The 26705-nt window shown below is 43.8% G+C and overlaps 1 protein-coding gene across 2 annotated transcripts in view; it reads right to left on the reverse strand.

Annotated features, from left to right (window-relative positions):
• MCC (MCC regulator of WNT signaling pathway) overlaps window positions 1-26705 on the reverse strand; it is a 301701-nt gene that overhangs the window by 45786 nt on the left and 229210 nt on the right. For both annotated transcript variants that reach the window (XM_054987477.1, XM_054987478.1), the window contains 4 exons: window positions 19586-19792; window positions 5197-5343; window positions 4746-4835; window positions 1381-1529 (listed from right to left, as the gene is read on the reverse strand). In XM_054987477.1, the coding sequence (XP_054843452.1) occupies window positions 1381-1529; window positions 4746-4835; window positions 5197-5343; window positions 19586-19792 (593 nt within the window). The remainder of the gene's footprint in view (window positions 1-1380; window positions 1530-4745; window positions 4836-5196; window positions 5344-19585; window positions 19793-26705) is intronic.

The following is a 26705-nucleotide window of genomic DNA, read 5'->3' on the forward strand; positions in this document are numbered from 1 at the left end:
GGAGCTAGGACCACAGTTTGCTGTGTTCTCTTTAAATGTGCCAGCCATGTGGGGGCTCCTGACAGTCCAGGGTAGAGGTCAGCAAAAGGAGGCTGCTGTGGGTGCTGAAAACCCCATACCCCTCCTCTTGAACTGAAACTACAGAGAGAAGCGAGGCTCTTCCCTTGACAAAACCAGTGCTGAGGCCCAAAAGCAGAGGACAGCAATATCAATAAGGGGGAACAGGTCAAAACTGTCCCTCTCCCCACTTTAGTGAACAGTAAACTTTTCTTGATGCAGCCATCTTCATCACAAGGCATATTATTTCAGATGGTCCCCCAATCCTCAGGGATGGCTTTTTAAGGGGGCATGTGAGACTACTAAGAAGCAGAAGGTGGAATAAATTGCTTCTATGAACTTCAATTCTCAGAACTCCACAGATTTATAACAGATGCCTGAGAACAGAATCTCTGCAAACATATTACTGCAGTCTACCAGGCTCTTACTGTCTAGTAATCAGACTGGAGTCTCGTACTTCTCTTATGTTCCAAAATCACATCTATCCAGCAACCAAACTCCCACCAGAAAATTACTGTACTAGTAAACAGTCATTACAAACTATGACAAAATTCCTAAGATGGCCCAGGATTTTTTAAAAAAGATGTTATATCTCTTGGTTCAAACAAAAAAAGGAAGATAAGAGAGGAAATGATAGCTCAGGGATTATTCATATTTAGGCAAAACATATTGTTTTGATTACCAGCACAAAAGTAGTACAAAGACACTAGAAGTACATATTTATCTCTGCTAAAATAACCATACTGATCTATACAAATCAGCTTTGAAAACTGTATTTCAGGTTTCTCAAGAGACAAACAGCAGCTGTTGCCAGGTCCTGTAGAATAATATGCAAATCTTAACAAATCACTATATGACTTAATGCTGATGACTAAATTATCGTGTTGAAAGAAAGCCATTAATTCAGGTTAAGTTCTCCTTTTCATCATCATCTTCCCTGCATTTATATGCAGCTGGCATAAAATAATTCACAGAAATCAAAATGATGGGGATAACAAATCAAGTTAATCAACCAAAAGCAAGAGCTGATTGTCATGATATTTTTTTCAGATGTGGAATGATTCCCTGCAAGTCAAGGCCATGTCTGCATACATTTGCAAAATGTTGGCAAAGAAAAAGCAATACACCCAACTGTTACTCAAAAAATGTGTGCACCGAAAGCCAGGTTTCAAATGGTTCCTATATTTGCATATCTTAGCAAGCAAGACTTATGGGTTACATTTGTCCTATAATAATTCAGTTAAGTCCTCCCATTCCTGAAAACAAATAAAACAATAACTCCATCTAAGGGAATACATTTGCATACGAAATTTCTAATGTTACCTGTTTAATCGTTCAGTTTCTACCTCAAATTCTCGGATTTTGCTTTCAGAGATAGCAGACCCATGTGAGTAGAGTGTCTGGAAAATTTCTTGGATGTTGGAACAGTCCTGAAGGGAATGGGCTAGATGTTCAGCCACGCTGCTTGATACCTGCAATTAGGTGGTTAGAAACCCTTATCTCATGCAGTTCTATTCCTCTATACCACACAGGGTGGTGGATGAGTAGCAGCAGAGAATCACACAGAGACTTGGGCTGAAAGGGAAGTCACCATTACAAGCAGAGTAGAACCTTTAGTCCCTGCTGTGCAACCCTTCAGATGCTACAGGCCACTAACTAGTAACTACAGAAATCCTCATTTGAAGATGAGATTTTTTTGTGACCAAATGAGCTGGCCTCAACTCTTAAGGCAGACTCTAGTGAACTGCTTACTGTGCCTTCAGAATTTCTCTCTACTGTCATGTGTAGCTGGAGCTGTGTTGCATAACTGCAGCATATAGTTAGTGAATTTCTACTTTAAATGTACAGCACAGTGTCATGGCCAATATTCGTTCCCTTCCTTCTAGTGATTCTGAGGTGAAAAGTAAAAAGGAACAAGTGAACAGAAGAGGAATGACCATAAGACTGTGAACATTCTTTGTTGCTACTTGTCAACAGTCTGACAAACATACCCAATGACAAAAGATGATACAGTAGAACCAATTGTACCTATAGGAAAGAAAATAATCAGGAAGATACCTGCTTCTTTCACATTTACAAAATGATCAAGTTCCAAATACCAATTTACACATTATAGGATACAATCCCTCTTTCCCACAGTCCCTTAAAGCATTTACAGTTTTTGATAAGCAATGTTTTTTAATCAAACTGACTCTTGGAAAAGTGTAGAACTTTCAAAGTAACAAAAACCCCTGATGACCAGGTATAGATGTGTTGCTGCTTCTTATATTTTATTATTAAAAATGTGAAACATAGTTATTAAAGATTTACACTGAACTACTACTCCAGACATTCAAATGTATATTCTTGTAATTAAAAGTGTAAATCCTCTAATTTTAAAGTCTAATGAATAACCCTTTGTCCCCCATAATACTAGAACTCAGAGCACTTAGTGAAGTTGATAGGCAGTACAAATTTAAGACAGACAAAAGGACGTATGCTTCTTCACTCATAGGGATTGGCTTGCACAATTCATGGCTGCAGGATGAAGTGTTGGCTACTAGTTTACTTGGTTTTAAAAGGGGCTCGGACAGATTCTTGTAGGGTGTCCATCAATGCCCATCATGTCCATCAATGGCCATATTCATAATATGAGAATACCAGCACTGGGAGGGCAATGACGGGGAAGATTTGGTCCTATGTCCCACACTTATGGGTGTTCTGGGGGCATCTGGCTGACCACTGTGAAACAGCATTCTGGATGATGAGCTATTGGTCTGATCCTGTACAGCTATTCTGATGTGTTCATGTTTTATTTTTAATCCCAAAGGTTGTTTATTGTTTCATCAATGGCACTGTCACTGTAAATAAAGCCTTGTCCACAGGATCACTGATAACTAGGGTAGCCAGGTCCCCCTGTACTCCCACTGGGAGGTGGGGGCCCCAGTACTTACCTTTTGGGTGTCTCCTTCGTGCGGGCCTTCGGGGCTGTGCAATAATGTCACTTCCGGGAAGTAACATTATCACATAGGCAGTGGCCACCCCAGGACTGCTCCCATGCTCCACAGAGGGCCTGATTTGGCCTGAATCGGGCCAAATAGGCCTAGATCAGGCCCAAATTGGCCTGGAAAGGGCTGCTGTGGCGCGGGGGAGCACTCCCCCACCCGGCAGCAGCCCGATCCAGGCCATTTTGAGCCCAAATTGAGCTGAATCGGTCCTGAAGTGGCCTGGATCAGGGCCTGAATCGACCTGGAATGGGCTGCTGACGCATGGGGGAGCACTCCCCTGACTGGCAGCAGCCTAATCTGGGCTGTTTCCGGCCCAAATTGGGCTGAAATCAGGCCCCAAATGGCCTAGAATGGGCTGCTGCAGCACGGGGGAGCACTCCCCCACCCGGCAGCAGCCTGATTTGGGCTGTTTCAGGCCCGAATTGGGCCAAATTAGGCCCAAAATGACCCGGATCAGGCCTGGAATGGGCCTGGAATGGGCCTCTGCTGCACCTGTGAGGCCTGGAAGCACACCTGTGAGGCCCATGCCTCCTCTACTGGCCAGGTAAGTGGGAGCGGGGGTGGAGGGTGGGAGTGGGGTATCCCCCGCCCCCAGTGGGGGACCGGCAACCCTACTGGTAACAAATAGAATTCGGTAGTTTAAAACTGGCAATGTGGGTATGGTTACTCATATTTTTACAAACTGAATCCCTATAATAACGTAATTTTTGTCGGTAAAAGATGGCGATATAATTCTGCCACATTGATATAGAATGTATGGCTTTGAATACACTCGATCATGCCAAGTACAAGACTTAGTACAATGCTGGCATCCCTATCTTGAAGGATGAAAAAAGTTCTGGTTAATTCCTCTTGAAAACAGAATTATGCAAAGTGAATATATGCACGTTTTCTTAATCTTTATACTTTACTCTGTGAGTAGAATTTATGTTCCATGCAAGATGAAGACAGATTTTGTCGGTGTAAAACTTCATATAATCGTGACTATCCGCTAGCATCACATTACTAAAATACATACACAGCTACCCTTATAAGCAGCTAAATAATTTGTCTAGCTACTTCAATAATGTGCACTATGACTCGAAACAGTTTCCCATATAAATCTGAGACCTATGAATGGTGTCTTCCTGTAGGAACCAGCCTTGTCTGAGGTGAAGTGGGCTGGGATCAAGAGGAGGGCTTTTACAATTGTTGCTCCCACAATTTGGATCTCTTCTCCACAGGCCTTCCAGAGCAAGTAAAAGCCTTCTTTAAAAAAACCAGAAATCCTTTGAGCTAAATCTTGAGTATGGACCTTGCCGTGCTTTGCATGTTTTATGTATTGGCTGGCTTGGCAGTTTTAATTTGATGTTGGTTTTTAATTGGCTCTTATTATTGTTCTTTTGGACTTCATGTATCAATCTTTAAATTGCCTTTGAGGCCTGTCAAGTCCAAAGGAGGCATTTAAACTGCCTTTGAGGCCTGTTAAGGCCAAAGGAAGTATTTAAACATACTAACAGTGCAATCCTAAGCAGTTAACTCCAGTCCAGGCCCATTGAAGTCAATGGGCTTAGACTGGAGTAACTCTACTTAAGATTGCACTGTAAATTAAGGTATTTTCTCTGGCGATACCAAGGTCTGAATTATGGGCCTCAGCATGGAAAGGGTGTTCTTTGCCACTGATCTCTGCCCCCCTTCTCAATAACGATTATCAACACTCACTCCTATGCTGCTGATTTCTGATCCCAGGACAGGGCGGTCTGATGTGGAAGACTCTGACCTTGTCTTTGAGAGTTTTACTCGCTCAGCAATCTAGAAACAGCAAAACACAAAAGCACACACAAGAATTAGTATATTCAGGTACCATGTACAGCTTCTGCACAGCTATACAAAATGCTCCCCTTCTTCATACATTTGCTATGTTGGAAGATGCTACATTCAACTGATTAATATAAACTGGCATCTATGTTGTGACTAAAAGAGGTTTAACATCCTTAGTACTTTATCTCTCTCTGCAGCTTGAGTTTGTGGGCTCACTCAGGATCCTTGAAAATTCCCCTGACGCTCCAGCTGATACTTCCCAGTTAATTGGATGCCTGTACAGCAGCTGCACACAGCAAAGGCTGCTTTTTCCAGATAATGAGAGGCACTGTAGCAATGTACACGGGCTCACCTTGGCAATGGGAATGTCATTACTGCTGCTACTTGTGCTCAATTCTCCAGTGCTGGGATTAATGGGACGGTTGGCTGGAGTGAGACGACCTGGGCTTGATGGGCCAGTTGCCTGGACACTTTGTAAACGTGTCTGTAGTTCTCGAACCTGCAATAAGATATAAAAATAATCTGCTTGCCTTTGAAATAGCCTGATCAAAAATATCAATGGCAGCAGCCAAGTTCTTCTTTAGAATGTTGTTAATGATTCTGCATTGTTAAAAACTGGTATTTTAAAACATCTGATATAAAAGTTTCTAATGACCCTTTGGCTGCTACAAAAGAACTCCTAGATCTACTGTAGATTTGTTTTACATAAGGGACATATTTCTTGAAAGCAATCTGTCCATATGAATATCTTACTCTGAAGTTAATATTTAATGGATACTTAAGAAGAAAAAGAATGTGTATATGGAGGGCAGAAATTGTAGGAAATTGAATGATTGATTTGTACACAGTTTAGTTACTGAATGAGGCCTTTGTTGGATACACAAAAAAAGAAAAGGTGGAAATAACTGCAATAGATTTCATATAAGGCCCTTTATGTGTTCACGTGATGTCAAACTAGCTAAATTAGTATCTGTATCGATTCAGTCAGTTTGTTCTGGAGAAAAAAACCCACCTTGCTCCATTAACAGTCTCAGGCGTGAAAGCACCTACTCTTTCCAAGGGCAGATCCTGTGGCTGGGACAATACATTGTCTGGCAATAAGAAGGAGCTGGGGGCAGCGGTGTGTCATTAATCCTCTCTAGGAATTGTCAGAAACTCTATGATAAAACCACAGCGTTTTTAGCAATTCCTACATAGGACTGAAAAACCATAGACCATAGGACTGTAAAACTATAGTGTTTTCAGCAATTCCTAGAGAGGACTGACATCATGTCCAGCTTTTCCCCTGAAGTTATGTTATGCCACAGCCCTGAATGCCATTTTTTTTCTCCCACTGTTGCTCACTTCATACCTTCTCCCTGAAGTAACAGATTTCTTTATAACATATATATAACAAATGAACAGGACCTCAACTTTAACAGTGAGAGATCCCCAGTGCACCAGAGCAGTGATTGAATAAAGATGGCAAAGTTTCAAAACCAAGAAAAGCCCAGTGGAACATTCAAAATCAGTGTGTATGGGCTGGAAAGGGAAGACAGAGACTGAAGATACATGCAGTCTTGACCGAAGGAGTTAAATCAAATTTGAGATGAAAATGAGGCACCAAAAAACAAAGAAAAGCAGTTATTGAAAAGAAGAATAGTATCTATCCTGGGAAAATCAGTCCTACACCTAACTTAGCTGATGTCAGCAAAAACAGGGTTAACATACCTGTAACTTACGTTTATCGAGTTCTTCTGTGCCTCCACACATGGGAGAGTACCAAGCTTCACGCAATAAGGAAGGTGGGGTGAAATCCAACTCAATTTTATTATGTACCAAAATAGTAGCACAAGATAAATAACTTGTACAAAAAACATCAAAGTTGTTCAATAAACTATATACGTATATACACATACAGAGTTTCATTCTCCATCATTGGAGCAAAACCTTCAAGTGTATTGTTATGAAAACAAGGACAGCCTTGGCCACAGCAACATCTTGTCCTGCATTAACATCCATAGCATAATGCCTGACAAACATGTCAGCAGACGACCACATAGCCACTTTGCAGATGTTAACAAGCGGCACACCCCTGATAAGCGCTGATGAAGCGGCCTGAGAGTGTGTGGAGTGAGCACTGACCCCCAGTGGACAATCCACCCTGGCCAGAGCATAGGCCTTAGTAATGGCCGACACTATCCATCGAGACACTGTTTGGAACGATGCCTTGTGACCCTTGTCCTTACTTCTCCCTCACCTCTGCAGGAGTATACCGTATACCCTGCAGCTGTGGACAAGTTTACATCGGGACCACAAAGAGTAGCATCCAGACAAGAATAAAAGAACACGAAAGACACTGCAGACTTGGACAACCTGAAAAATCAGCAGTGGCTGAACATAGCCTAACTCAAACAGGGCACAGTATCTTATTGCAGGACACCAAAATACTGGACAACACTTCCAGCTACTTTGTCAGACTGCACAGGGAAGCCATTGAAATTCACAAGCATAAGCAAAACTTCAACAAGAAAGAAGAAACCTTAAGAATGAACAGAGCATGGTTTCCAGTTCTGAAAAACACCAGGCTAACAAAACACTCTATACTTGACAATAGCCCTGCAGAGAAGATTAGCACATCAAGCACCAATCCATATGCAAAAGATACAGGATACAGTGAAGCCTCCCGCCATTAGCATTCCACACCCTGGGAAACTCTTACAGGATGACTCAGCTCAACCCCACCCCTCCTGAGTAGATACAAATGACCTGCCAACATCTTTTCCACACTGTGACACTGAGAGATCTCTGTCTTTTGGTGCTACACCTCTGAAGATGCCAGCCACAGCTGCTGGCGAAACGTCAGGAACTACAATGCCAAGACCACGGCAATACAGCCCGGAAAACCTGCAACAACCATCGTCCTCCGGCCGTGAAAGCCTTCGACAATACAGAGAGAGTGCTCTTCTTCTTGTTGATCATGAATCCATGATCCTTTAAGCACGATATAGTCGTCTGAATGGCCTTCTCCCCTTGAGTCTGGGAGGGGGCCTTTATAAGGATGTCGTCCAGATATGGAAACAGGGAGACCCCTTGTAGCCTGAGAGCAGCTATCAAGGTCACTAACACCTTCGTGAACACCCTGGGTGAGGCCTTGAGGCCAAAAGGAAGAGCCTTGTATTGGTGATGTTCTCCACTGTATGCAAAGCGGAGGTATCTTCTGAGAGTCTCCCTGATTGGAATATGCAGATAGGCGTCGAATAGATCTATGGAGGCCAGGAAGTCCTCTTTCTGTATGGCTCCAATAATGGACCTCAAAGTCTCCATCTTGAACTGGCGTGAAGCAATGAACTGATTCAGCCAGCGCAGATCCAATAAGGCCCCGACATCCCCGTTCTTCTTTGGAACAATGAAGAACACCGAATACACTCCCTTGTTCCAGTGAGGTGTAGGAACAGGTTCTATTGCCTTGATAGCTAGAAGGTGTAGGATTGCTTCCTGAATCTGCAGATGTTTCATCTCCCTGGAGTTCCGTTGTATGCGAACCACACGATTTGGGGGTCTCGTCTGGAATTCTAGTGAGCAGCCCTTGAATACTGTCTCTAACACCCATCTGTCTGTCACCATTTTTTTTGCCACTGTTCTGAGAATTCCTGAAGTCGGCCCCCGATCTGCATGGTTGTCGTTTGAGGATAGTCATGTTTGATGGGCCTTCTTCTGGCCTTTGGTCTGCTGACCCGTCTTTCAAAAGGAGAAAGTCCTGTCGTCACTCCGGGGTCTTGGTTGCCACCTGCTCTTGTAAGGTCTAGATGCACTTTGCCTGCTGGGACGCTTGGAGTCACGAAAGAAGCGTCTGTCCTTAGATTTCGTATCCCTCTTCTTTGATGGGAGAACCCTCTTCTTCTCTGTATCCTCCACCAGATACTTGTCCAAGGCTTCCCCGAATAATCTGGCTCCTGTGAATGGTATTGCTGCTACCTTGCTCCGAGCCTGATGGTCTACGTCCCAGTTTCTCAGCCAGGTATTCCTCCTTGCTGCGCCGTTGAATCCCATTGCCCTAGATGACATCTGGAACGAATCAAGGGTAGTGTCTGCTGCGAAGGCCAACACCAATGCAATCTTCTTTACCTCTTTCTTGATTTCCTTTGGTACCTCTCTGCCCGCAGTCGCCAGCTTGGAAGCCCAAGTGAATGCTGCTCTTGCGAAGAGGGACCCGGTGGCTGAGGCTCTAAGAGAGGCAGCTGAAGCCTCGAAGTTCCTGCGAAGTGTCTGCTCAATTTTCTTATCTGAAGGATCCTTGGGCAGTCCTTCTGCATCCATCGGTAGTACTGATGTAGTGGCTAGACTAGTAACCGGGTCATCGACTACCAGAAGCTTGATCTTTCTTGTAGCCTCTGGAGCTAAGGAGTAAAACTTGTTAAACACAGATTGAACCACCTTAGGTTTGGCTGGGTTCTCCCACTCTGCCTTCAGAATACTATGGAAAATTGCTGGCAGAGGTACTCCAGTCTGGGTACTCCCCACTTTAGGAAGTATTCTCTCTAAACCTTGTGGAAAGGCAGGGTCTGCTTCCTCTTTCCCCGTGCCCATCTGGGCCAGTTCTAGTGTCCTCAGGACTTTAGGGAGTAGTTTGGAATAGACTTCCTGAGGGAAGAGTCTGGTTTGAATTACCTCTCCTGTTCCCTCCTGTTCTTCTGAAAGTTCCCCCTTCACTCTCAGAGTGCTCCTTTGAAACATCAGAATCTGACTGGGGCTCTTCAGAAAGGCTAGAGTCGCCTTCCAAATAACTCTCCTGTTTTCTCCTTTTAGAAGAAAGGGGAGTGGGGAGGAGCAAGGGCCTAGTTCTCTTCTTTGGCCCTGTGTTAGACCTGCTCTTTCCAGAAGTGTCTTGGGCCTTGATAGATGCAGAGGAGTTAGCTGTGTTAGTCTGTGGTAGCAAAATCAAAAAGAGTCCAGTAGCACCTTTAAGACTAACCAATTTTATTGTAGCATAAGCTTTTGAGAATCAAGTTCTCTTCGTCAGATGCCTGATACAGAGACTGGTCAAATACAGAAGAGCAGGAGAGAGAAGAGGCAATTAGGGGGGGAGGGGGAGGGAGCAATCAAAACATTCCTTTGCTAGTATATGTAAACATCTCCTTTTAGTGTGTGTATCAGTTGGCTTCAAAGGAGTTTGCCCTGTTAGTTTGTAGAAGCCAAACAGCTAGACCATCCAATTCCAATGCAGTATGGGCCTTCGATAACCACAGCTCTCCCTGCCAGATGCATCTGACAAAGAGATCTGTGGTTCCCGAAAGCCCACGCCAGGTGCCACTGAGCTCCCCCAGACCCCACCTCTGTAAAGGAAATCTGTTACCTGTGGTAATGTGATAACCATTCATAGTCCCTATTCAGTCCCAGCTTGACAGAGTCAAATTTGCATATGAATTCCAGTTCAGCAGCCTCCAGTTGGATTTTGTTTTTGAAAGGTTTCTGTTGAACTACAGTGACCTTTAAGTCTTTGATGGAATGTCCTGGTAGATTGAAGTGTTCTCCCACTGGTTTCTGGACGTTTCCATTTCTAATGTCAGATTTGTGTCCATTTATTCTTTTGCGTAGAGGTTGGCTGGTTTGTCCAATGTACAGTGCAGAAGGACATTGTTGGCACATGAGGGCATATATCAGATTGGAGGATGAGCAGCTGTAAGAGCCAGAGACAGTGTAGTTGATGCCATTGGGTCCTGTAATTGTATTCCCTGGGTAGATATAGGGGCAGAGCTGGCATCTGGGTCTGTTGCAGGGCCTGGTACCTGTGCTGGTGACTCTGCTGGCCGATTCATGGTTGTGAGTGAGAAGTCGTTTAAGGTTGGGGGGCTGTCTGTAGGCAAGGAAAGGTCTTCCACCCAGGGCTTCTGAGAGAGAGGTATCATTTTCCAGGATGGGTTGTAGCTCACTGATGAGTCTAGCTGTTTGGCTTCTACAACCTAACAGGGCAAACTGCTTTGAAGCCAACTGATACACACACTAAAAGGAGATGTTTACATATACTAGCAAAGGAATGTTTTGATTGCTCCCTCCCCCTCCCCCCCAATTGCTTCTTCTCTCTCCTGCTCTTCTGTATTTGACCAGTCTCTGTATCAGGCATCTGACGAAGAGAACTTGATTCTCGAAAGCTTATGCTACAATAAAATTGGTAAGTCTTAAAGGTGCTACTGGACTCTTTTTGATTGGGCCTTGATAGTATCCATCACTTCCTTGAAACCTTTTTTCATCTCTGACTTAATCCAGGCCAGCAGGTTGTCCTTGGCCTCTGGGCCTGAGAGGTCTAGCTGGCCACCCTCCTGGCCACGACTACTGAGGCCTTGCGAAGGAGGAGTGGAGGCGGGAGAACTGGAGAGGTCTAGGCCCTCGGCCCTCCCGGTCGCCATTTTAGGGCCTTCCATCCCCACCTGGGCTGCCATTCCCGCCAAATTACTTTCCCGCCCAAATGGGAGAAAATGGGGAGAGGGAGAGACAAAAGACAGGGATTGAGAGAGTGAGAGGAAGAGGCCAGTGAGCCTAATTAAGACCACGTACAGCCTTTCCCAACCGTCTGCCCTGATTGCTCCTACACGTGAACAAACAACTCCCTTCCAAGCCCAGCGCCCTAAAAGGACACTTACCGGGCCTGTAGAGGGGAGATGAGGTCTGTTGCTGCCGCCGCTATTGCATGCGTGATTGTGTGATTTTTGTTGCCTGTGCTTCCGTGGCGCTCTTTTTTCACTGCCCGTGCCTCGTTTGTCCTCCCCCTGCTCGCCAATGCTCAGCCTCACTGTCGTGTTGTCCCCTTGGCAATGAGCTATGCCGGTATCACTGTTGCCACCGTGACAACCCGGCACAGGCCAGCGACCCCCTCACTGCGCCGCGCCTCCCCATAGACTGCGCTGTTTGTCGCCACTGCTGCCACTGCTGTGGGGATAGAGCCGCCTGCTCTGTGTCTCCTCGGTCGGAGGGGGGGGGAGGGGTTCGGGGGGGAGGGACAAGCCCTTCCTTTCCCCCTTCTTCCTCCTTTCTGTCTTCCAAGTCCCCATTTCTTCAGTTCTTTCTTTCTTTTATTTTTGGGGGGGAATCGTTGCTCTGAGAGCACAGTGATTCGACTCCCTGCCAGAGCAGGGCTGGTAAAAAACTGGCACGCCAGGGAAGAGCCCTCCCACAAGGGATCGTATGATTCGACCGACCCTGCAATAGAGGAGGAGCTACTTCCTGTCAGTCAAGACTCACCCACTCCCATACCACTGGAGAATAAGGCTTGAAAGATAGCAATACTGTTGTAGTTTCCTAACTGTGGCCACCGAGGGCATTACTTTCTTAAAGCTACAGGCACTCCTTTTCTCATTGTGAGAGGTTTTTAACTCAGTTATTTTTTAGATTTCAGATTTTTCTGCAAACCTGGGGATGTTCTCAGGTTTGTGGAAAGATCTGTCTTGCACATTCATGGCTCAAATCTCTAGATTAAAGTATCCTCAGATCTGGCCATGTTAAGGATTCGATATATTGATATTATACTGTCCCTTTCTATAGCAAATACACAAAATTTATAACATACTCTAATACTATACATTTTGGGATATAAATACATTCTCAAATGTAAACAAATTATGGATTGTCTGAAATGTTTTCAAATGTATTAAAAACATTTAACTAGAAAATGTTCATGTTACAGAGTATCTCATCTAATGCTGAACAACATGAACTATTAAGAATCTGAAAAGAGTAAACCACTCAAAGGTACAGATGTGATCACAGTTTAAAAATAAAAATAATTTCATGTGTTAATTAATTTAGTTAATCATAGCAAGTTTAATCCCTGTAAGTTTAAAGACATTGTTTCCCTGTTATTGACACTATTAGTATAAAGTCTGATTTCATCTAGGAATTGTTGTAAGAGGTGATATTGAAGTGGAATTGTACTTTGCAGCTGACTAATAGAAAATAAAAGTTGGCTACAAACCCAGCCAAAAATTTGTAGCTGCTTGCTTTAACTGTAGTACATTACTACACATGATCCCACAAATATGTGCACTCTCACCAATCAAATGTCTTTGGACAGCTATGAACAAAGAAATATCTTCAGGCTCTATTGCACATAAATCTGACATTAGAAATCACAACACTCAAAAACAGTGGGAGAACATTTTAATCTTCCAGGATATTCCATTGCTAAAACTGGCTGTCCTCAAACAGAGAAACTGAGATTGCTTAAATGGAGTTCATTCACAAATTCAGAACAATGGACCCTCCGGGGCTGAACAGAGACTTAAGATTCTTATCTCAATACAGAAGCTAATTTCTGCTGTAATCAAGCTGCTTTGTACCTTAACATTCTGACGTCCTCCTTTGTAACACTCCATCTTTGGCTGGGATATGAAGGCTCAGAGATTTCCATTTCTACTTGTGTTTGAAGAAGGGAGCTCTGACTCTCGAAAGCTTACACTCTGAAAATCTTGTTGGTCTCTAAAGTACCACTGGACTGAAATCCTACTCTTTAGGCTCTATGGACACTTATTTTCATTTGCATCAAGGCACTTAAGGAAACGGCATATGACTGCTACAAAAGAGATGGCTATGAATATTAATAAATAGATGACATTATACCATGACAAGCCACACCAAGACTACAGCAGAATAGCTGTACAGCAGAATAACTGGCTGTATCCTACTACACTCCTCAGTTAAGTGTGGGTCTTCCTTCAGTGGAAAAACCTGTTCCATCAGAGAAAGAGTCTCTTGCCCTGGAGTCAGGCCCCACAGTTAGCTGAGCAGAGTGGAAGGATACAAGCCAATATCAATTTTTACAACCCTGAAGTGCAACACAGTTGCCAAAGTACAAAGAAAAGTGAAAGTATACACTGATACACATACAAATTATGTATTAATATGTAAGTATTCTGAAGAAAGAACTCATCTAATGTAAAACTCTTAGTAAAGTAAAACTCTGTGAACATAAATCATGTCTTCTGGAGGTAGAAGTTGTCTGCTGCTCCGGCATTTGACTTGCTGGTATGGAATGGATAGAAGAAGCAAACAGAATGAAATGACAACGGGAAATAGACATAGGCCAGTATGTTGGTGTGGAAAAAACTGCACTGCCTTCTAAGAAATTCTGTATGTACCTTCAGTTACACTTTATTTTGCTTTATACCCATTTAAGCTTTATACCCATGCTTAAGAAGTATATGCTACAGTTTGTGCATAATACAGTTTATCAGTAGGTATGTAAAAGACAAACTTTACTAAAATTGTTTTAATAATAATATTAACAACATCTGATTTATATACTGCCCTTCAGGACAACTTAACACCCACTCAGAGTGGTTTACAAAGTATGTTATCCCCACAACAATCACCCAGTGAGGTGGGTGGAGCTAAGAGAAATCCAGGAAGTTGTGACTGACCCAAGGTCACCCACCTGGCTTCAAGTGCGAGGAGTGGGAAATCAAACCTGGTTCTCCAGATTAGAGTCCCGCTGCTCTTAAGCAGTACACCAAACTGGCTCTTTGAGTTGATATCTGAAATTTTTTTTGGCTTTCTCAGTGTAATTCTAAGCAGAGTTATGCCCTTCTAAAGCTATTGAAGTGAATGGTCTTAGAAGGAAGAATTCTGTTAATACTGCATTGTCAGTAAGCTAAGGAACAAATATAATTGTCACATACAGTATGACTGGGTTGCCTGTTTAATTAAGGAGAAATCTGGTTACTAATAACTCTCATTTGACTTTTTAATAAAGGGATACCTTGGACTTGAACACCAATTTCGAGGCACTGTGACCCATAATATTATTATTTGAATAGCTTATGATAATTTCTTGTATCTATGAAATGTAAGTCACGCTCCAGGGACTGAGTGATCCATGTGGGACAATGGGGGGGGGAGGCATCTTGCCCAGCCCAGGGAAAGTGTTTTGCAACTCTTTCTCAAGTACTGCATATATCTGTAATTTTTTCCTGTAGAAAACAAAGATATTTATAAATATGCCAAAGAGAACAATTTTATACGTTCAGTGATCATGCATTCAATCAACAAAAGCTTAGGTTGAACATAAAAGTTCAATTTCCCCTCAAATTTCCATTCTTCTCCCAGGAGAAAAAAAATTCCCATGGCTTCAGAATTTCCAGAAATTTTACACCTATAGATTAGCATACAGTTCAAGCATACTGGAAAGCTCCTCTTTATAGAGCCAGAGCTACTTTAAACATAAGTGCCCAAATTTAAAAAGCTGTTTTCACCCAAAGAAATAAAAAGGAAGCATATTTTGGAAGCAGTTTCTCAAGGCAGGAAACTACTCTGGTCTTTACATTGCTTGTTTCCTTATTTCCTACAGAAATAAGTAATTACCTCATTTATTAATGACCTGTGAAAAATAAAAATCCATACACGTGTCATTTCTTAGTTATTGCACTGCAAAGCAGGACACTCTGTTAACTGAATGCATTAAATATCTAATTTAATTAAACCTCTAACAAGCCTCTGAAACCCATTGAGAGCACTTTGTTTGATTACAGACATTGGGCTAAAGTAACAGCCCTATTGATCTGTTCAGCTTCAACTTATTTTATCTATCCAATTTAATCTGTATAGAACCAAAGCTAAATTTTACCAGGGCTCCTTTCTCACCCTCTGGGGAAATAATCTGTAGTAGGGACTCTTGGTTCAGGGCTGCAGATATGAAATATTTAGTAGGTCAAAGAAAACATTTATTTGTGTGGCAGCTATTGACTGTATTACAAATGCAAATAAGCTCCCCAGTGTTCACTATTACACAGTATGGCTGACATGGACATCTGTAATAAAAAGACTCCTCCAGGGGGATATAAACTGTCTGTACTGCAAATTAACATATGGTTTAGATCACAATACTTAAATTTTCCAATAAACTTGAAAGAAGGGAAAAGGCACAAAATAATTTTCAATTATGTGTTTAATAATGTGGAACTGTGCCTACTTAAGTAGTTCTAATGCTGATGGTCAACAATTTGAAAAAATGAAAACACCACCATTAAAATGTAGCCATTTTCAATCATAAGGAAATGTTCTGTGTGGAAACCACAACATGGTTTCCAGAAGTCCAGTAACCTGCACCCCAAAACAGTATACTGACTCTCATACATAGTTACATATGTTTTCTTCCTTTCTCTCCCCCTCACCTTCTTTCACTTGCTTTCACCCCTTCATTCTTCTATCAGAAGCTACGTAAAAGACATCCCAAGAAAGAACTATAAGCCGTGAAGGAAAGGAAAGGAATGTGATTCTCCTCTTTGGCTTCTATGCTGTTACTGCTTTTCTGAGGATCTAGCGCATAATCTTTCACAGTTAACAAATACAGGATGGAAGCCTGATCAAAAGCAGACTGGATCCTAATTGGAAAAAGAGTGTCTGTAAAGAAGCCTGGTTGTGAGCCCAAGGACAGGCATAGCTAGGAAAAGTTGCACGACAATGTGTACAACAGGCTGTGACAACAGAAGATGGCTTGGCAGGCTGGACAGGCAAGGGGAGGATACTGGAGAAGGCTTTAAATTAAATGAATAAATTAATAGCGCAATTCTGAGGCCTGCAGCAGCGCGCTAACATAGCTGTGGTGCTGCCCATTTGCACCTTAAGGGCTTTGGCAGAAGAGCTGCGCCAGGGGCTGAACCCAGCAAGGTGTGATGCAGCCATTGCAAAGAGTGCCATTTCCGCCATTTCCCTGGCAGTCTCACTAGCATCGTCAATGGCTGCACTGCCCCCATGACAGGTGCACGATTGGCAAACAATGGCACAGCTAATGAACAGGCCACAATCCTTGCTGCCCGCTGACACCTCCATCCCTTCCCCTCCACCAGGGAGCAGGCATCAGGGGACTACGCACCCGCGCGGTCACTGCACCTGCATCGGGGTGCCTGGCTGGGGGTGGCTGCCAGGTCAAGTGGCAGGTGGGGCATGGGGCTCCCCTTGAAGGTGAAGTGTGGCGTAGGGGGCCCGCAGCAACTGCCCCACCTGAGGGGAGGGACCTGCCGGGGAGCTGGCTGGGGTGGCCCCGGGGCCCGCTGAGGAGCAGTTGGTGGGTGTGACCCCCCCCCAGGGTATGGGGAGGGAGCCATGGCCTGCCCGGAGGGTGGGGGCAAGACTAGCAAGGCGCAGCCAGGAGAGAATGCTCTGTAGTTGCTGTGGCAACACGAGCTGAATCCACCAATCACAGGGTGGCTGGAGTTGAGAGCAGCAGGAGTTGAGAGCACTGCGAGTGGCAGGGAAAGGCATGGCCAGTCCGCAGGCCGGAGTGCATTTGCTGTGGCCAGCTGCCAATGCCACTCCTCTGCCCTGCAGTGAGCGGATGCACAGGGCAGAAAGTTCCCGTGATCAGGCTTGCCATACCCTGACAGAGCCGCTTGCCTTGAGAGGAGCCGTGCCTCATGAGGGGGAGTTACAATGAGGGTGCAGACAGGGTGCCCACACTCCTGCTTTCCCACCCCCATCTCTGAGAAGGGGCAGGCTGGCAGCTGAAGCTCTGCTCACTTGCAAACTTTCCTGCCACCGCCACTCCCAGTAACATGCACCTCCTCCTTGAAAAGTTAGACCAGAAAGGCAGCAAGACTTGGCAACGGTCACATTCACAGCCCCCAGCACTTAGGAGCTGCCCCCAAGTCCCAGAGAGGCAGCTCCATAAAGGCACACAGGGGGGCGGGGGAGGTTCCGAAATGAATGATGAGAATACCCTTTGGAAAAACGGGAGAGGCTGAAAGCCCCATTGGATGTGATGGGGGCCATGAATGCCCACTGACGTGCAGTAGCTCCATTGAAATACATCATTGCATCAAAAAGATGTGTGGAGAATGTGGGGTGGGCCTTGAGAGCCATGCACTGGTATGGAATGATGGCCCCCAGGGTGGACTGATGGCTTCCTGGATGAAAGAAACTATTCTGAAAGCCAACATCCCACCCCCAGCACAAGAGTCCTGAAGTCCATCCCTGCCTTCGGAAACAGCAAAAGAGAGAGCAGTCTGGCCGTGCGGGAGAGGAGCCCCAGGGATCCCGAGACATTGTTCCACCTCCCCACCTCCCGGCATCGACCTTGCCCTCCACACGCAGCAGTCTCCTGCCTGGCTTATCAGGTGCCAGCAGTGTTGTTGGAGAATGAGAATTTTCTGTGGCACCCCCCCTACCAGAAACACACAGGCAACACTCCAAGTTCCACCTCTCTGCCTGCAGTGAATTTGAAGTAGGGAAGGGGGAGGGAAGCTGATCAGGGCTGGAGCTTCCAAGGGGCCACCAGAGCCTGATGCTGTTGGCAGCAGAATCACACAAAGGCATAGAGGCACCTCTTTGGGGCCACCTCATCCATACCAGTCCAGAGCCAGAGACCACCTTCCGGAATGTAATGTAAATAATAATGCTCCCCAAAGTATTCTTTACAAAATGAATACAAGGATCTCTCTCTCTCTCCCTCCCTCCCCTCTCTCTCTCTCACACAAACACACAGGACTCATACACAATTGATATACACAACTGATTGACATACAAAAAATACACTCAAGAGCTTTGTTGAGAGCAGGTGTAATGAGTGTAGCACTAGGAATTGGGGCAATTGGGTTCAAATTCCTACTGTGTCGTGGAATTCCTACTGTGTTGTGGTTGACAATGGCTCGTCACAATTTCTCAGCCAAATCTACCTCAGAGGGTAGCTGCTGTAAAAGTATGGAGGGGGCAAATGATGTGGTAACTGGTAAATCATGAGAGAGAAATGTGGTATAAAAATAAAAAGAACAAGAATTGTGCACACCTGTAAAGAGGTTTGAGCTATCGTGATCTAATTATGCAACACAGGAGATCACATGTGTAATCTTTTCAGTAATACATACAAGTTATAATGTGCTTGACGGGAAACTTTGCTGACTGAAAATGTAAAGGAGAGTTGTCCAAGCATGAAAACAGCAAATAATACAAACTAGTGACATATACAGAAGAGTGCCACACGCTCAGAAAATATCTGAAGGACAGGCTCCTCAGACAACACAGGACGTCATTAAAATATACAGAAAAATTCAGCCCACATCATTCCTGCTCACATACAGGGCAAAGCTTCAAATGAGAAGAAAAATACATCTATTTTCTTTCAAACAAAAGGAAAATTGCCTACACTGATGTTTATGCCACACAGTTATCCACTGTCTATTAAAAGTGCACTAAAACATATTATATATCCTTTATTATTCTTTCCATAATTTCTCTTCAGCTAATTCAGATTCTAAATAACCAGTAAGTACTTTAATTAAAAAAGAACCAGAAAATGAAAACAGAACATTCCATTATGGGCTCCCAAATTATTAAAAGAACTATTTTTTTTTAACTCAGTCACGAAGACTCTTTTTTTAACCAAGAAAAATGTATCACGCTGGAAAAGCTGATATTCCTCTTGTGGAGATCCTCTATTGATATGTTTACATATGAGCTCCTGTGAGTCTGCTATATACTTAGGCTGCCCAAAAGAAGATAAATTAAGCATCAAACCTTCCCATTCGCAGTTCTGTTTATGACAGCTGGCTGATTAGATGCCTTTAGCAATAATAGGAAGTTGCCTACCAAGGAGATGAAGGAGGTTGAAAGAAGAAGCCAATGGATTAGAAGGGTAAGAAAATGGCGAATGAGGCAGGGATAAAGGCCCTTGGGAAAAAGAATTTAAAAATGAGGATAGAGTCTGTTTACCACTTCCTACATTCTGTCAGTCTTATTTCTGTAGCAGAACTTGGAATTGTGTGCTACGTAAGCCTTACCCTTCTGCGTAATCTATCCCGTTCTTCTCGGATAGCATTCATGGTGGCCTTGGTTCTGTTCAGCTCCTCTTCTTTGTTGCACAGCATCGCAGTGAGGTTCTCATTTTCTTCCCTCAGGCCTGCCAGTTCCTTTTCCCATCGAGATCTTTCTTCTGCCAGATTTGGATAGAGGTCTCGCCCTAGCACACCCTCAATTTCTTCTACTGTCTACAAAAATTGAGAGAATCGGAGGGGATCAATAATTTCACAAGAAAGCACAAAAGAAATTACAGACTTAAATAGACACATTCTAATTTGGTTTTTTCCTTTAAAGTTATGCATGAAATTTTCACTAGAAAACTTTGTTTTCTATGTCACTTTTTAAAAAAATCTACAAGCAATGTTTTTCAACATCATCAGCATCATAATCTTTTACATTTTGTTATAGTAATGTAAACCACAGTATGCTACTGGCATTTATACATCACATTTGCTCACTGGGCAATAAAGTACATCAAATACACTAATTAAACTCTAAAATGGATAATAGAGTGCACTCCTCTTAATCAGCTGATGCACAAAGTGGACAGCTGTTTTAGAGGGCCAATTAAGCAAAACCAAAGCCACCATTAGCCAGATAAGCTCCTACCCTTTAACAGCTGAGTGACTTGTAATGCTAGAGCTGACTGAGGATATGGCAAAATCAGACTCTCCCTGACCCACTGTAAATGATCAAAGTGGCAAACCTATCCCTCACTAAATTTACATTCTACCTGCAGTTTAGATGAATCTTGATTTGCAAGACTAGCGGTAGAAGAGTTGAACACCATAATCTTTCTCTCTCTCTCTCTCTCTCTCTTACATACAACAGATTTTAAGACAAGGAGCAATCGTAGACTTCTTGAATCCAAGAGAGACTGGGAGAAAAGCATGGAAGCATAGAGCAATGGAAAATACTGCTTCCCTTGCCCATGTGCAACCTGTTTTATAAAAAATTAAATCACTCCTCCACTTTATAAGAACAGGGAAGGCTGCAATCTGTGATTGATAAGATCACTACAGGTTTGGCCCTTGGGCAGCGCAGCTCATCTACACATACAGCACTGATTAATTCAGCTCAGCAACTTTTCACTGATGTTAGTTCAAACAGACATTACTTATATAGCTCTCCTTTGTCACATGCGGGGGAAAGAGTGCATGGGTAAACCAGACTATCCATAACCAGCAGCAACTTCTTCAATCACAGATGTATTTTTTCCAGCCTAGTCTATACAGACATCTCCCCATGTAGTCATTGGAGTATGTGTGGTCAACGAAGAGCTGATAAACTGATTGTGTGGCTTGAAGTACAGAAGTACAGAAACACTAAGGCTTGAATTCTAAGCTGGATCACTGAGTCTGTGGCTAAATTTCTTTGTTGTGCATTGAAGAGGAGAAGAATGGTTTAAGTGATGGGGCAAGAGATTTTTGTTGTTGTTGTTGTTGTTGTTGTTGTTGTCTCCTTGCTGACTGTGCATATGTATGTCCTGTTATGCCAATAAAGGTATTCGATTCGAATTCTAAGCCTTGCTTCCCTTTGTACCCATTTTCCTCCACTGCAGAGGTGATTCTCCACTGTGCAGTACTTTTCTTTGGTGCTGGGGGCTTTTTGGCTTATTGAAAGATGCTGGTCTTGTGTGACCAGCATCTGACCTGGATGAATGTGTTCCACAGCAGAGAACTACTGCTGTAATGGAAAACAGCACAGTCCAAGAAGAAACAAGGTTAGGAGCCAAGCCCAAGAACACATCTGTCTGCAACGAGGTTAATTGTTCTTCAGTGAAGGTCCAATGTTCACACCAACTTGCTGAAAATGATAAAATTTCACTTCCCTGCATCAAATTTCTTTTTAAAAAAATCCTTACGGGACATCTTTTACTACCAAACATTATATTGGCTGGGTGTAAAAGAACATTTCAATAGCAAAATAAATAGACTTCTATGCCCAGTGAACGTTTTGATCACAGAAAGAAAATATAGATGTGTCGTTTACTAATGGGCAGGTGACATTTACCTAAAAAGACAACGTTGTAGAGCCACCACTCAATATATTCTGCCAAAAATAGTGCACAAAGGTGGAATTTCTCCCAGATTAATTTAAAAAACTGGGAAGGGAAAATCTCATTTAAGTCTGGAGACTGGACCCTCCAGTGGAAGCTCACTCAGTCAGAGAAATGTTATCCTGCTTTGCTCTAGAAATAGTATCCTAAATAAGCAAGATGTTTTATGGTGTACGTATCCAAACAGATAACCCACTCTGAGTCAAGATTCTTTCTGCGTACAAAGCAGGGAAATGGCAAGCTACAGAACTTCTTCCCTGTCGGACATTCGAGATGAAGTTTGGGATGTGGAGAAAGTGAGCAAAGTTAATAGGTTCTGACACAGAAGTACGGTTTGATGCTACATCTTGTGTTTGCACACTCTGTTTTTCTCTCTCTTTCCTTTCTTTGAGCAATATAATCCAATCAATTCTTGTTTGTTTGGTACAAACCATAGTTATCATTACTTCTGAACTAACCCTGTATGAATAAACTTTTATATATTAAATACGTGTGCTTTCTTTCTTCAAAAAGTTCTTTTATCCTCCTTAGCTTTAACAAGAGACCACATCGCACTTTTTATTCATTATGAACTATACAAACAAAACAAAACACATGTGGTAGACTTCCACTCTGACTACCTGCTCTGCAGCCTCCCAAGGAGCCATTTTGGGCCCATTCCAGCCCGGATCAGGGCCGAAACAGCCGGGATCGCATCGGGGCCAGACGGGGGAGGCTCCCTCAGCCCGGCACCGACCCACTCTCAGCTGTTTTGGCCCCGATCTTGTCCATTTCGGCCCTTAGCCAGGCTGAAATGGGTCCAAAATGGCCAAAAATGGCCATTTTAGGCCCGTAGTGGCCCGGATCGGGGCCGAAATGGCTGGGATCAGGTTGGTGCCAGGCAGAGGATTGCCTCAAAAGGTTTCAACATCTACCTTGATAAAACTAAGGACAGTGACCACTGTGGGACCATAGGGGTTCTTGGCGGGTTCAAACTGCACAACCCCTTCAGAAAAAGCTTGGACAAATAATGTGAAAGAATTGTCTTCCCATCAATATTTATGTGAAAAGCCGAAACGGCGCCCACATGCACCTTAATAGATGTAGACACCAGGCCGTAAGCCCGTAAGTGCACTAAGTAATCAAAGATAGTGGACAGGGGACATGTGTCCAGGGCTACATTTTTAGCGTCAGCCCAGATAACAAATCTATTCCACTTAAGGTTATAAGATCGTCTCGTTGAAGGCCTGCGAGCATTCAGTAATATGTTCGCCACTTTGTCAGAAAATTGCAATTCTGCTGTTCTAAGAACCATGCTGTTAACTGAAGTCTGTTCAAATGGTGGTGCAGTGTATGGTTGTAGGAAATTAGGTCTGAGACAGTTGGTAGTTGAATGTAATTGCCCTTGGCCAGGTATTTGAGTGTATGGAACCAATGCTGACATGGCCAAAATGGAGTTACCAGGATATACTTCGTCCTGTCTGACTGTATCTTGCATATGACTGTGAATTAGGGGAAATTAAGGGAATGCATAGAATAATTTTCTCATCCACTGAATCTAGAAGGCGTCTCCTAAGGTCCCCACACCACTGCCCCTTCTGGAACAAAACCTGTGGGCTTTGCTATTGTCCTGTGTTGCGAATAGCTCCACCTCTGGGAAACCCCACATCTGAAAGATCTCCTGGAGGTACTTGTCTGCAAGAACCCACTTGTGGTATATGCTGCCTACTCTGCTGAGCCAATCTGCCCTGATATTGGATGTTCTTGTGGTATGTAGGGCAGAAAGTGTAATATTGTGGGCAACAGCCCATTCCCATAGCTGAATGGCTTCTGTACAAAGTTTCCTTGAAGCTGTTCCACCCTGTTTGTTTATGTAAAAAATGGCAGTGGTATTGTCTGATAAGATCTGGATCCTTTTGTGGAAGGGCTGTGTACTGAATAACCTCTCCATGATATATTTTTTATTTATTTTATTTATTTACGTCATTTATAGTCTGCCTTTCTCACTGAGACTCCAGGCAGATTACATAGTGTGAGATTAGTACAATCAGTAGCAAGGACAAGGGCAGGTATTTCTATAGAACGTCAAGAACATTTTAATAACAATGTTATAGAGTGAATGAATACAAGTTTACAAAGACAGCATTAGCAAGGATCCAATATGGTGTTGAAGAATTGCTGAAACAGAACATAATTCTAGGACTGACATTAAAAAACATGAAGCACAGGTAGTATATAGGAGTACATATTTAAAGCAACAGATAATATGTAAGGCAACATAATGTTGAAGTCTATGGTTCCTAACTCATTAGCAAAACATCTGAGACCCACTCCCTACAATACCACCCTCCTATCTGAGAAAAAAGCCTTTTTGAATAATTCGGTTTTGCATTGTTTGTGGAAAGCCAGGAGCATGGGGGCTCTCCTGACCTCCTCAGGCAGGCTGTTCCATAGGGGAGGGGCCACCACAGAGAAAGCCCGTGTACAGGCTGCTGTTGATTTCACCCTTCTGTAGACTGGCACCTGCAAGACACCCTGTTCAGATGAGTGAAGCTGCTGTGGATTGACATAGGGAGGGGGGCTGTCCCGTAAGTATGTCAGGCCAAGGCTGTAGAGAGCTTTGTATGTAATAAACAATACCTTGAATTGAGCACGGTAACTGACAGGTAGCCAATGGAGTGACTGTAGGATGGGAGTGATGCTCCTGCTCCTGCTCGCTCCTGCTAACAGTATAAAACGTAAATATTTCCTATGCCCTTGCTATATGAAGATGTGAAAGTATGCGTCCTTCAGATCCAGGACCGCAAACCATGCATCTCGAAGGACCATATTTATGACCTATGGGACCATGACCATTCTTAATTTTGTGATTCTCAGATAACTATTAAGATCCTTAAATTCAAAATTGGTCTCTTTCCCCCATCTTTCTTATCTACTAAGAAAAACCTGGAGAAGTATCCAAAGGGGGTGTCTGTATCAAGTACCCTCTGAAGGGCTCTCTTAACCACTAAGGATTGGATTTCCTCCTGCAATTCAAAAAGAGTATTATTTGGAACACTGAATGGCAAAGTAGGAGGCAGTGAATAGAACTCCAACTAGAGATAACCCAAGTATCATTAGAAATGCTTTCCCGAGCTTGAGCAAACTGAACTAGCCGATTCTCAAATAAGGCTATCTCTGGCTCTGCTTCTGACTAGTCAGAATTGCTCTTTCTGCCCTTGTGAAGGACCCTTAGCAGACTGGGCATGATGGGGTGGCTTGGACTGGCCTGACTGCTTCCTCCTGTACTGCAACTGGTTAGAATATGGTGCTTTGTATGGATACGGCTGCTTATAGGGCTGGAATCTGTAGGACCTATAGTTCCGTTTCTGCTGTTACTCTCTCTTTCCAGGTTGCCTGTATCCCATGTATCCAGGTGGTTGAGGCAGAACTCCATATGATTTTGCAGTTTGGCAATCCTTTTTCTTTTTTGCTAAATATTCATTTGTTTTTTTCGGCAAACAATGTAGTGCCTTCAAAGGGCATGTCCTCTATTTATTTTGAGTCTCAAAAGGGAGTGCAGTGGCACATAGCTAGGCGTGTTGACAAAAGACTACCTCACTATTGAGGCCTCTTGTGGAGGCATTCAACATATGTCTACTGGTGCATATTTGCAGTCTTGACAGCAGCATCATTTCATCTTGAATGATCTTTACAAGAGGTTTCTTGTTTTCTGGTAATGTGTCCATATACGAAAATTTGTTGCCAAAGGAATATCTGGTATCCACTCATAATAGCCAAAAAATTGGCCATCTTAATGTTTAAAGCTGAGCCTGAATATAGCTTTCTGCCTATTGCATCCAGCTTTCCCCCCTCCTTATCTGCCAAGGTGGCAAGGCTGCCTTGGTGATGTTTTGCCTGCAGCTCTTTAGCAATCATGGATGAGGCTGGACGGTGTGTAAACAAGTTTTGCTAGAGTGCCTCGATCTTCCTAGTTGTTGATGGAATCAAGGCCAGTTTTGGCATAAATTGTCCATGATCTCAACAAAGCCTTCGATCATAGGGAAGGTGACCACATCAGGGGTGTCAGAGTAGATATGCTTCAAAATGCTGTCTTTTGGCTTCTGCTGTGTGTATGCATACAATTTGAGATTAATATTGGGCGAGTCCTGCTCCAACATGCCAACTGTCTCTTCAGGGGATGGTTCTGAAGTAAAGCTAGGGCTATGCTCAGAACCAATCACTTCCCCCTCTGATTCTGAATCGGATCCGTGCCTTGAAGTTGATGGATGAGTAGATGGGTGCCAGGTCGAATCCGAACCGCACTGGCGTTTACCCAGTGCTGAGCATAATGAAGCCAGTGCTGGCAGATAATTGGGGTAATATTCCCATCCTCAAGGTGGGTATGGTGGGTACCATGGCACTCCGTGGTGTGATTGCAGAGGCCGTTCCGAGGAAGTTGAGCAGCATTCCCTACAATACTCCAACTGTATCTCATCTTCAGCCTTCCCCGATTCTGAAGACCTCTCAGATAAGTTCATGTTATCATTGGAAGCCAAGGGCTCCTCTACCCTCCCTTCCAAGCCTCGGATCTGACACTGAGACTTATGCTGGGGTTTGTCTAAGTGTTTGGACTTGTCCTTTCTTTTCTTGGGGGGGGGGGGATTGCTGAAGCACCCCTCACACTCTGCTGGAGATGAAGATCTGGAAAAATTCTTCCTGGGCCTGGGAGGGTGACAATCTTTGGCTCCAAGACTGGACCATCGGATCCGACAGTAGTCCGATGGATATTGGATCCGAAGCTGACGTATCCTTGGAATGGGAGCGTGGCTTCGATTGGCATTGAGGAGGTGCTATCAGAGCTGATGGTTCCGCAACAGTCATCGGATCTGAGACGGATGCTTGGGCTTGTGCAGGCTTGGACTGAGTCGGGCGCTCTGCCATGGCAGATTTCTTTACTGCCGGGCTATTGGCACTGGATATTGCCTTTTCCCAGAGCATAGCCTTTAAAGGGGAGGCCTGATCCACTCTGGCTTTAGAGGTAAATAGCTGACAATGCTTGCAATGCTCAACAATATGCCCCT

The sequence above is a fragment of the Eublepharis macularius genome, chromosome 8, assembly GCF_028583425.1.
Source record: "Eublepharis macularius isolate TG4126 chromosome 8, MPM_Emac_v1.0, whole genome shotgun sequence".
NCBI classification, from domain to species: Eukaryota; Metazoa; Chordata; class Lepidosauria; order Squamata; family Eublepharidae; genus Eublepharis; species Eublepharis macularius.